We start from the raw sequence: 12845 nt of genomic DNA on the forward strand, positions 1-12845 counted from the left end.
GCATCTATATATATATATATATATATATGCATATATATACACATAACTATATGTCTATATATATATATATTTATGTATAGGAGAGAGGGTTTAGCGTGAATGTCTCACTGATAGCATATTGGAGCATTTTTCTGCGGGTTGTTTGTCTCAATTCTGCATCTAAGAAGTCCTTCATGAAGGGGCATTTGATGTTAAGAACCCAAGAAGAAGCAGCAGCAGCACCAGAGACAGAGGGTCTCAAAACAATTTCTGCCGTTTTATCTAATTCTGCTTCCAAATGCAAAAATAATTTGTTGCCGTTCTTCGTATTGCGCACCCCGGTCATGTTCTTCGCTACAAAGTCTGCAGCAAAAAAACAAACATATATACACTCCTGCTGCTGCTCCTGCTGCTGCTGCTCTTGTTGTTGTTGCTGTTGCTGCTGCTGCTGTTTGTTGCTGGTCTTGTTGTTATTCGTGTTGCTGTACTATTGCTGTTGTTGCTGTTGTTGTTGTTGTTGCTGCTGCTGGTGTTTCTGTTGCTGTTCTTGTTGTTATTAGTGTTGGTTTTGCTTCTGCTGCGGCTGCTGCTGTATCTGTGTGTGCAAACAAAGAAAAGGAGACAGAAAGGAGACAGTCTCTTTTCTTCTCACCTTTATAAAGGAGACACCATGAATCTAAGACAAATTTCGAGCTCAGCATCTGCGCAACTCTGTCATCATCAAGATTTATTGGCTTTGATCTCTTCAGCTGCAATACAGACAAAACAGCAGCAACAGACAGCACAAATTCAGCAGCAGCAGCAGCAGTAGCAGCAGCAGCAGCTTTCACAGATGCTCCCGCTGCCGCCTGATAAAAGGGCCTGCCTGCATCACTCGCTACTGCACCTGCTGCAGCTACTGCAGCTACTGCAGCTGCTGCAGCTGCTGCATCAGCTGCAGCTGTTAGTGGTGCTGTATCAATTTGTGCTGCAGCAGCATAACAGACGACTGCTTGTGCTGCATGTGTTGGTGCTGCAGCAGGAGTATTTGAAATAATTGCAGTTTAGGTATTGATATATATATATATATATATATTTGTTTTGTGTCTGTCTTACTATCCTTCTCTTCTTTGGTGCTTCTTGCTTTGTAGGAGCGTTGCAGCGGGAAGCGAGGTCTTGTGCTACTCTAAGTATATCTAAAGGATCTGTATACTCTGCTAAAAGTTTATTTAAAAGATAAGGTAATGCCGAAGACTTAACAGAAACTTTCTTTTGCTTTAAAATTGTTCGCCCGGCTGTCTGTCTCTTCCCTGATAACTCCACTGTTGCAGCCACCTGACCCATGTCTATCGTCTTCACCTCTGCAAACACCAGCAGCAGCAGCAGCAGCAGCAGCAGCAGCACCATGAGTAGCAGCAGCACGTCTTTCGGGTGGCGGGGAGGCTGTTAAGGCACTTATAAAAGCATACTATAGAGAACGGAGACAGAGGGACAGAGACATAGATGCAGATAGAGACAGAGACAGAGATAGAGACAGAGACAGAGACAGAGATAGAGACAGAGACAGCAACAGAGATAGAGGCAAAGATAGAGACAGAGACAGCAACAAAGATAGAGACAGAGACAGCAACACATAGAGACAGAGACTCAGATAGACACACAGATGCAGGGACAGAGACAGACACAGAGATAGAGACAGAGACGGAGATAGAGACACAGGCGCCCCACTCACCTCCACAGCCGTTCCTTATCAATTGCGTAGCTACTTCAGTCAAACTCTTTGCTGCAGAAGCAACAACAAAACCCTAAACCCTAAACGCTAAACCCTAAACCATAAGCCTTACAAGTCTTCGTTTTGAAGGCGAATAAAGGAGGCTAGCTCTGAACTAGGAAACCCACAGGATCCTAAACCCTAAACGGTAAACCCTAGCCCCTGTCCCGTAAGCCCTAAACCCTAAACCCTAAACCCTAGCTCTATTCTAGGGTTTGCTTACGGTGTAGGAGTAGATTGTAGAGGAGTAATTTTTTTGCTTTAGGTATATGAGGATTGCTAAGACTGAATTTTTGTGATTGTGTTGAGTCTGCCCACTGAGAGACGATTGCAAAAATAAAAGAAATTAAAGCCGGCATAATAGGAGAAGCATTTTGCTGCTGAACAATTGGAGTAATAAATCTTTTAATAAATAAGGACCCTAGCTGTTGGGTTGCATAGAGAGCTCCTTGAAAGCCTTTTGTGTTTCCAAGCTGCAGCCCTTCTGCTTCTTTCTTTATCTGTCCCCAGGTACTTGCTATACTCATCCGTTTATCTTTTCTAAACAAACCCTGAAAAAATGCTTTTACTGATGCTCCTGCCTTGCTCCAAAAACCTCTTTGATATTCTTCTACGACGGAATGTAAGAAGAACGCTGAGAGACATACAATTCATAACAAACCACTCAAAGAAATAATTAATTAATTAATTAATTAATTAATTAATTAGTTAATTGATATTAGTTAATGTTAATTTGTTTAGTTATTTACTAACTAATACTAGCAAACAAGCAAAGCAATACTAATTTGTTTAGTTATTCATCAATTTAATGCTAACGAAGACACAAATAAACATAAAAATAATTATTTATTTATTTATTTATTTAATTTATTTATTTATTCCAACTAAATAAAGAAAGCAATATTAATTAGATAAGTTATGCATTAATGCGAGCAATTTCGCAACTCAACATTAATTAGTTTAGTTATTCATTAACTATTGATAACGAATAAACAAACAAAAACAAGTAAGCGGATTAATGAATTGATATAATTAATTAATTAATTTTTATATTAATTTGTTGTTTCTGGGAATAATAAATAAATGCAAGCAAACAAATACATGAAAAATAAACAGAGACAAACAACTAAATGCAAACAAAAAGATAAAAGAATAAAGCGTAACGAGCACTTGCAAACAAACAAATGCACAAATAAACACAAACAAATGCACAAAAGCAAACTCACAGAAACGAACAAACGAGCAAACAAAACAAACAAACGAACAAACAAACAAATAAACGAACAAACAAGCAAACAAAACAAACAAACAAGTAAATATAAATGCTTCCTCTTCTGTCTCTTTTCTCCTGTACTACCTACCGAGTTGCAGAGCAATAGATGCAAGGACAGCGCCAAAAGGTTTAAGTAAGGATGGTGAGGATCCAACTTGCTGCTGCTGCTGCTGCAGCTGCAGTGCTGTAGCATCCATATCGAACCATAGTTTGCTGAAGACAGCAGCAAGTTGTTTGCTTCTAGGGTTTGCTGTCGGGTTTTTTTGGGGTTTAAAGCCCTCAGCTGCATTATAAATGCTTCTTATTTGTATCCATGTATGTGCAGCAAGATTATATAAATGTTGCGCATGGGCGGAGTGCATCATCACAGTTACAAGACGCTCTAAGCCCGATGTATAATCTTCAATAGCTCTAAGAAGACTTCCGTCTATTGCTGCTGCTGCTGCTGCTTTTGCTTCCTTCTTATTCTTTCTTTTCTTTCGGCTCCCATCGCTCCCACTACTCCAAAAAGACAGCATTCTTTCTTGTGCTGCTTGCAGCACTGCCTGCTCCGTCTCAGGTAGCTGAGCATACGCACAAAACAACAAGCAACAAACCCTAAACCCTAAACCCTCAACCGTACAGCGCAATTAGATATAAAAACATGCTCCTAGAAGAGGCTGCAGGCGACGTAACACAACTCCAACAAATACCAAACCCTAACTAACCCTACACCGTAAACCCTAAACCTTAAACCTAACTAAGCCTTAGAGCAGCAGCCTGCAACAGTAGAAACCTTGTACTGGAGATGCCGTGCGAGACCCAGCTCAGCACCCAGCAGACCCAAAACCCCAAACCCTAAACCCTAAACCCTAAACCCTAAACCCTAGACATACGGAGGGGACAGATGAGGCGAGGCCCCCAAAGAAGCCGATGCTGAGGGTCAAAGCGTGGAATGCAGCGCTGTTAAGCTTCATCAAGGTAGTGTCGAGGGAGAAGACAGAGCTCGCCAACACTGTACAAGAAAAGAAGAAAAGAGAAGAAACCCTTATTTTTAAATAATGCTTGTTTCTTTAGAAAGTACAGACAGAACAATCATAATGAAGAAAGACTAATAAACCCTCACCATCTCCTCTTCGACTGTTTGTCTGCCTGTAACACTCCTTGCCGCAAGCATCAAGGAACCCGTAGGCACCTGCAGCAGCAGCAGCAGCAGAGGCATCAGAAGCAGCAGGATCAGAAGCAGCAGCACCATTAGAGTGAGCAGCAGTAGCGCAAAATGTATCCGAAGTAGCAGCAGCAGCAACACAACAGGAACGGCGGTTGTGGGGTGAGGAGGCATGTCCCAAGTGCAGCAACAAGGTATTGGGGTGTATAGGCAGCTTCGGGTGTCTCTTCGCTTGCCTTTCCTCTGTCCTGCATGCAAACAACACGCACAACTCTCTCTTTTCCTCTCTATCCCCATAAGCCCAGCAACAGAAGCAAGAAAACAAACAAAAAAATCAAAGTCTTACCCGAATGAATGCTATTCTGTATCTTCCGGAGTTCTTCGCTTAACGCAACGTCCACAGCAGCAGGCATAACAGGAGTAATACCTGAGACGCAATCACACAAACCCTAAACCCTAAACCCTAAACCCTAAACGTTAAACACTAGGCCCTAGACCCTTCTCCTCCAACCCGCGGCACTAAACCCTAGAGCCTAAACCCTAAACCCTAGTCCCTAAACCGTATATCCTGAACCCTAAACCCTAAACCCTAAACAGTAGACCCTGAACCGTTGCCGCATAAACCCTAAACCCTAAACCCTAAGGGTGAGAACTGACCCTGGTTCTGTAGCTGGTGCGCGCGTAGCCTTAGTCGCGCATTTGCTGCGGGGTTGCTGCTAACTAAGCCGAAGAGGCGGCTGGTAGAAAAGAGATCAAAAAAAAGTCTTCGTGCTTCATCCGCAATCGATCTGCAGGGGCTGCTGGTAAGAGAATTAAAAGAAGGAGCAGGAGATGTTGTTTCTTGCAGCTGCATCTGGTATTTCTTCACTGCAGCAGCACAACAGCAAATAAACAGACAAACGGGGAGGCACGCAATAAACAACTTAATGCATAGCCCATGCGGCAGCTGTTGCTGCTGCACTGCTACAGCAGCAGCTGCTGCTGCAGTGCTGCAGCGGTGTGCAGCCTCCGCTAAGTTGCCTCAGTGTCTTTGTGGCCTTAGCAGCAGCAACAAGAGCAGCAGCAACAGCAACAGCAGTAGCCGGAGCAGCAGCAGCAGTGGGTGTTGCAGCTTACACAAGTTATCCACATGTGTCTTGATAGTATTTCTGTCTGTGAAAAGAACGAAAACATGATCGGTTGCCTCATGAGCCCTTTTTAATGCCCAGCGCTCCACAGCAGCAGCTGCATAAGCCCCAAGTGAATGGGGGAGGCCCCCAAAGGCATCCACCATCCACCGCTGACGGGGGCCCCAATTGCTTGACGGAACGAGCATTGCTTCTGTTACGCAGACATCGCTACGCGTGCCTGCATTGCCAAGAATGAAGTCCTGAAGAAAACACAAAACTTTTTTAAAAGGAATAACTTACCAAAAGATGCAGACACATTTGCTAGATAAAAGGGTCGATATAGCTAGCTCGGGAGGAGCAGCAGCTAGCTACACTGGAGCAGCAGCTAGCTACAATGGCGCAGTAGCTAGCTACGACATAGACACACTCAGCTAGATGAGCATTTCTAGCTAGCTATACCCGGGAAGCTAGCTATAACGACGCAGCTAGCCACACGCACACAGCTAGTTACAACAGCTCCGCTAGCTACAACGGCCCTGCTAGCCAAACCTTTTCAGCTAGCTACAACGGCTCAGCTAGCTACACCTTCTCAGCTCAACCTCAACAGCCACCAAAGCATGTCTAGGCACTATCCTTTTGCAGCTAGCTATACCTTCTCAGCTAGTTATTCCCTGTGAACCAGCATTTCCTCTCTGTATTTCGCTAGCTATAGGGCTTAGGGTCTAGGGTTTAGGGTTTAGGTGGTCTCGTCGGTGTACCGGCTGGATTCCATGGAAGCGGGCACCGAATTGGGGGACTTGGCCCATAGTGGCATAGAAGGGGAGACCGCTGAGGGTGACAGAAGTGGCATTGAAGCCAGGAACGAAGAGCTGATTAGGGTCTGGCGTCCCTATCCTCTGTTGTAGAGAGCCAAAACCTGGTGCACCTGCTGCTGCGCCACCACCGTCTCCGCCTCCTTGCACGCGCCAGTAGCCGCCACCTGTCCCTGGGGGCCCCTGGGGGCCCTCTACCCCAAAGGAGATATGTGTAGCTCCAGGATGAGTAGGCTGCTGCTGCTGCTGCTGCTGCTGTTGCTGCTGTCCCCCCGAGTTGTCTCCGAATCGCACTCGATAAACTGCTGTTGGCGCAGACCCCATTGGTGGGTGTCCCATTGCTCCTGCTCCATACATCTGGCCTTGGCCTTGTGGAGGGCCCCCCGCTGCTGCACCCTCGGGGGTCCCCTCAGAGTCTACGTGCAGCACTTGAACGCCGCGGGAGTGGGGGACACCAGTGGGGCCCCCCTGTCCGTAGTGATCGGTAACACGCACACTTGAGGTAATGACGGGCCCCCCAGAGGCGCCATGGGGGCCCCCCTGGGCCCCTGGGCCATCACCGAAACGCATAATATGCACGGATGTGGGCTGCCCCGGCAAACCCTGCATGCTGCCGCTGCTGCTACTGCTGCCGCCGCCGCTAGGGTGTGAATGAGGGTGAATTGATACTGATGAAACACCCATGCCCATCGGTGAAGACCCAGGGGCATGAGAAGAGATTGTTGCACTAAAACCCCCGCCTCCACCTGGTGCTGCTCCTCCTGCACCTCCTGCTGCTCCTCCTGCACCTCCTGCTGCTCCTCCTGCACCTCCTGCTGCTCCTCCGCCTTTGGCAATGCTGACGTCAGGAGCCCCTCCAGGGAGCAAGACAGAAGGCATCGGCGGCACTACTACAGGCGTCTCGGTACTTAGATCAACCTGAGGTGTTGAGGGTATTTCTATTGGATTCTCTTGGCTCCCAACCACCAGCTTAACCCCACCTCCTGCTGTAGGGGTTGAGCTCTGAGAAGTTTTAGTATAACGGACGACTGCAAATAGACAGAAAAAGAAATGGAGACACCAATATAACTCAACATACACCACAAACATTTACAGAAAAAGAAAGGAGACAAATGCTTCATCTCCTGCTGCTCTCCCCTCCCTCGTAGCCATTCCTTTAGCTTCTATTCAGGTGTCTCCTTACCTGTTACACTATCAGGGCCTGGTAGCAGCCGCACACAACGCATGCATGCAACAGAAAGAACTCAACATGCTGCTGCTATTGCTGCTGTTGTTGCTGCTGCTGCTGTTGCTGCTGCTGCTCCGCAGCAGGTGTCCACTACACGCAAAGAGGAAGAGAAGCTTTTCAGGAGACACTGCCACTAAAGCGGAGGAGACGAGAAGAGTCAGCCCAGAAGCAACAGCAGCAACTGGGTGCAGCAAAAGCAGCAGGTCGGAGCGCACTAGTAGCTAGTGGGTGCAGCAACAGCAGCTGGATGCAACAACAGCAACTGGGTGCAGCAACAGCAGCTGGATGCAGCGCCAGCAACAACTGGATGCAGCATCACCCGCAACTGGGTGCAACAGCAATAACAGAAGCAGCAGAAGCAGCCGAAGCAGCAGCAGCAGCAGAAGCAGCAACAGCAGGAGCAGCATGAGCTTACTATCAATGATGGAGAGTACCAGGTCCACGGCTTGCTGAGCCATTTGTTCTGTGATTCCTGCTGTAGCAGTTCCCGCTACATTACTTCGTACTTGTTGATTGATTGTTGCTGCTGGTGTTTGCAGTTGTGCTGCAGTAAGTTCAGCTTTTTGCTTTGCTGCTGCAGTTGCAACGGTTTGAAGGTCATTAAGGGAGAGGCAAGCTTCTGTCTGTGCATCTGCTGCTGTTTTATTTTTTGCATTTATTCCACTTAAAGCTTCTTCAATAATTGCTACGCAAAAGACAGCTAAAGGCTGCGCAAAAGAGCTTCCTTGTATCAATACAGAACGAAGAGAACCCTCAACCGCAGCAAAATCTAGCTCAAAAGTTGAACCTTCAGGTGCAGTAGAAGCAGCAGCAATTATGCCCGCCAGCAACTCCTTTGCCATTCCGCATAGCAGCAGAACTGAGCATCAACAACACCATCAGCAGCAGCAGCAGCAACAACAGCATCAGCAACAATTAGCAGCAACACCACCAGCAGCAGAGGTGAACACAAGCAGCAACATACAGCACTTGCATTGGTAGCAACAACAAACCCAAAGGGCTTGAAAGCAGAAAAGAGATGCAGCAGCAGCAGCAAGTGAGCAGTGCAGCAGCTGCTGCTGGGTGCTGCAGCTGCTACTGCTGTTGATAGGTGTTGCTGCAGTTGCAAGTGCTGTTGAGGGCTGCTGCAGTTGCTGCTGTTGATGGCTGTTTCAGGGGCAGCCGCTGCTGTCGAATACTGGAGCAACAGCTGCTGCTGTTGAGTGTTGTTGTTGCTGCTGCTGCTGCTGCTGCAGCTGCAGTTGCTGATGCAGGTTCCGCCTTACTTCCCGCCTGGATGTACAGAGCGGCTGCAGCAGCAACAAACAAATAAAAACAAAACGCGTCGATTATAAACAAGCAGCACTCTCGAGCCTAAAGTAAACCTCCTATAGCCACTGTATGCGAGGCTTACCATCAAATATCTTCATAGTGGCTGTGGTGAGCCCTGGCCCTCCCTCTGCAGCGCATAGATACACCCGAGCCAGTGCCTAGGGTTTAGGGTTTAGGGTTTTCTATCCTGCAGAACCCTTCCTTCAGTTCTTCCCTATTTGTATGTGAAAGTTAAAAGCCTTTCTCTTTGTGCGCTTGAAGGCGTTTAGGGTTTAGGGTTTAGGGTTTAGGTAAGGACTACAAAGCAACGGGCTGAGAGCAGGATGAAGAGAGAAGCAAAAATTTATTTTTGCTTTTGTAGTGAAGGTATACGGGTTTTAAAGCGGGTAAGAGGCAGAGCTGCAAGGGTTTGGGGGCTGTAGAATCCTAAACCCTCATTTAGGGTTTAGGGTTTAGGGTTTAACGAACCGTTTGCTTTGGAGTTCTGCCGCGCTGTCTGCACCTGCCTAGCATAGGCCTTGGCAAGTTCTTCTTGATGTGCTGCTTGGTCGCTTAATGAAGGCAGCTGCAGTAAACTAGTCACTGTTGTTGCTGCTGTTGCTGCTGCTGCTGCTGCTGCTGGCGGCCGCAGCGACGTCTTCTTTAATGAATGTGATTCTGCATTCTGTGCTGCTCCAGCAGCAAGAATACCTGCAGTACAAACAAAAATGAAAAACGTACGTTGTCTGTACACCCCAAATAAACATACTACACAAGCTGCTGTTGCTCTTTCTTGCTGCTGCAGCAGAAACCGCAACAAAGGCCATGCTGCAAGAGGAGCAGCAACAGCTACTGCGGCAGCAACCCAGGCTAAAGCCATGCTGCTTTGCTGCAGCAGCAGCCAGAGCAGCTAGAGCAGCAGCAGCAGTAGCAGCAGCAGGTAGTGCAGCACGGCATCTGACCTTTGGCTATTCTTCTTGCTCTTGCTTTTGCTGCCTTTGCTGCTTTTGCTTCTGCTGCTGCTTGTTTCTTTCTTGCCTTTCTCTCTATTTTCTGCTGTCTTGCTTCTTCCCTTAACTCTTGCAGAGTCTTGTATGCGCAGTCCACACCGTCTGCTCAGCAGCAGCAGCAAACCACGCATGCGCATCGTGCTGCTGTCTCCTTTTTTGTCTCCTTTTCCCTTCACCTCCTCACAGCCACCTCTACCAGATCCATCAAGACACCGTGTCAGCAGCAACAGCAGCAGGACCAGCAGCAGCAGGGCCAGCAGCAGCGGCAGCAGGACCAGCAGTAGCAGCAGCAGCAGCAGCAGGACCAGGACCAGCAGCATCAGCAACAGCAGCAAGAAGTGCGCTGCTTACCTAGCTGCTCCGTTACGAGTACAGCAGCAGCAAATTCTTTTAAGGTTTGACAGAAGTGCGTCATGGAGGCCCCTACATCGCTGCAGTATCTCGCTGGGTCTTGTACAGCAGAGATGTGGGTTTGTGCTGTCTCCGCCTCTACTAGACTCAGCAGCTGGAGATCTGAGCCGCAAACCCCAAACCCTAAACCCTAAACCCTAAATTTTAAGCGCTACGAAGCACAGACGGGCATGATCTGAAACCCTAAACTCCCTAAACCATAAGGCATCAGAACAATAATGAAACCCTAAACCCTAAACCCTAGACCCTAGGACATCGAAACAAAACCACCCCTAAACCATAAACTCTAAACCCTACATCCTACGGCGCCACAACAAGAGAAACCCTAAACCCTAAACCCTAGACCCTACACCCTGGACCCTAAACGGCAGGGCAAAAAACCAATGGAAACCCTAAACCCTAAACCCTAAACCCTGAAGGAGACATAAGAGACAGAAAACACGCACCTTGGGAGTGCGCAGAGGAGACAGCTTTTGTATCTGCTGCATTATTGGTAACATATTGAACTTGTACAGTACGCGCTGAGAGTAAATAAAAAGGAGACAAAGAGATGCAGCAGTATTAAAATAAAAGAAACAGAGACACCGCAGCAACGACAGCGTCTTCTGTCTCCTTAATAACAGCAAAGAGACAATAAGGAAATATCCTACCTGATGCAGCTGTTGCTGCAGCAGCAGATTCTTGTTGGTCGTTGCCTTAGAGAAGAAGAGAGCAGCAAAGTGCAGCAGATGCAGCAAAGCAAAAGAGACAGCAAAAGAGACAAACAAGAGACGCTTAATCTCATTATAAAAAGCAAACCAAAGCCAGCAGCACACACAAAGAGGGAAATAATAACACAAGCCCTTTAGCATTAGAGTTGTGCTGCAGTAAGGAGACAACTGTCTCCTTTCTGCCTGCTAGCCTCACCTGCAGGCTCTGCTGCTACACAAAGAAGGGCCAGCAGACAGCCATGCAGCACCACCAGGGCGGCGGGCCTCTCTGCAGCAAAACCACCCCAAGTAAACGCTAAACCCTAAACCCTAAACCCTAAATATGGTGGTCCCGCAAAAGCGTTGACAAGGAATTAATGGGGGCTCGAGCACATCGGTCGCCGGCAAAAGAAACACATTTTTAGGGTTTAGGGTTTAGGGTTTAGGATCCTTGTTTCTTTTTGAGGGGAGAAGGAACCCTAGTATGAGGGGAAGGGCTTAGGGTTTAGGGTTTAACATTGCTTTGCCTTAAGGAGACATAGAAGAGGCCGTTGCTGGGTCGCGCGCCTAAGAGGCGACGGCGCCACTTCGAGCCTATGGATTAAGGGTCTATGGTTTAGGGTTTAGGGTTTAGGGTTTAGGGTTTAGGGTTTAGGGTTTACTGCTCAGCCTGGACATGTTGCGTCGAGACGGCCCCAGGGAGAGGAAGAGAGGGAGGGGGAGTCTTCTGTGCAGACGCTGATTATCCTTTGAAAAACAAAGATATATTTAAAACAATTAAAGAAAAAACAAAGATATATTTAAAGAAATAAAGATAAAAAGAAGCTACACAGGAGCAGACAAGAAATAAATATTCAACAGCAACAGCAGCCGGGCCGCCCCCTGGGGTATCTAAGGAAGGAAGGCATCATTTCTTAAGTAATGTCTGTTAGTTTTTCTTAATTTTTAAATTTATTTTATTTATCTAATCTTTTTTTATACATTTTAAACCCAGTAAAACAATCAAACAAATACAGCAGACATCAAACTCAAGCAGGAAGAACCTTAGGGAGCGGACAGCCGGAGGAGGCCGCTGGTCGGCTGCTGCGCTTCTCTTTATTGCGTCCTTTATAGACATTTAAAAAAAGAAATAAAATAATTTTTAAATGAAATATCATTTTAATCAACGTAATAAAGCGATAATTCAGAAGAAGAAAGAGTTTTCTAGTGGTTTTGCAGCCTTACATAGATATATGTAATGTACACTGCATATATACATGTATATATACATACATATATATATACGCATATATGTGTATATATAATATATGTATATATATACTATATATATAATATGTGTACGACTTCCTCAGCCAATCAAACGAATAAACCCTCCATCGACCGCCTCACGTAGTTTTTTCTACAATATAATAAAAATAAAAACTAAATAAAAGATAAATAGTAAAAGATGTCTGCAGATTCATACACAAATAAAATAAACTAAGTCTTTTTCTATCTGTTTCGCCTATAAAAATGTGTTACTGCCCGTCTAAATTACATAATTATATATATATATATATATATATATGTCATATACACATAGAGATATATATTTTATATTTATAAAGGCGTATATTTTTATGTTGCTGCACTTGCAACGCATGCTCATCCCTGAAGCAACTACGCGCGCTCAATTTCATAAGACTTAGAGCTTAGGGTTTAGGGTTTTCAGCGGTTTTTCTCTTATGACTGTCTACTTATTCGCTGTATTAGAAGAGACAGCACACATGGCTGCTCTTGCTGCGCAGCTGCAGCACATGGGGGAGCATCTTTCCCTTAGCAGCAGCGGCTGCTGCAGCTGCTGTTGCTGCTGCAACTGCTGCTGCAGCTGCTGTTTGTGGGGCTCTAGAGTTTACAGTTTGCTGCGCCATCAAATGCTGCATGCATTGAGGCAACTGCAGCAGCAGAGATGTGTCTGAATGAAACCTCCAGAGAAGCAGCCTCTTGCATGCAGTTTTAAGTGCAGCATTTAATAATAGTAGTAGTAGTAATAATAATAATATTAATATTAATAGTAATAATAATAATAACAAAGACTACGAAGAAGAAATAAAAGAGAAGATAGAGTATAGAGTACTCATACTGTACGTCTCTCTACTCAGAACCAC

At 46.1% G+C, this 12845-nt stretch overlaps 1 protein-coding gene across 1 annotated transcript; it reads right to left on the reverse strand.

The window, feature by feature from the left end:
* Positions 1-108: 108 nt before the first annotated feature.
* On the reverse strand, positions 109-11376 carry EAH_00036630 (Rhoptry neck protein 5, related; the record flags this gene model as incomplete). The annotated part of the gene is made up of 17 exons (XM_013392045.1): positions 109-342; positions 632-728; positions 1075-1319; positions 2280-2363; positions 3091-3565; positions 3878-3996; positions 4496-4576; positions 4807-5016; positions 5266-5518; positions 6017-7072; positions 7733-8157; positions 9078-9299; positions 9551-9700; positions 9950-10111; positions 10456-10530; positions 10916-10987; positions 11361-11376. Coding segments are annotated over 17 exons (3976 nt in total), but the record flags the coding sequence as incomplete, so codon positions are not given.
* Between the last annotated feature and the right edge of the window lie 1469 nt (positions 11377-12845).

This window comes from Eimeria acervulina, genomic scaffold (assembly GCF_000499425.1).
Source record: "Eimeria acervulina Houghton genomic scaffold, Eah_scaff397, whole genome shotgun sequence".
Lineage (NCBI taxonomy): Eukaryota > Apicomplexa > Conoidasida > Eucoccidiorida > Eimeriidae > Eimeria > Eimeria acervulina.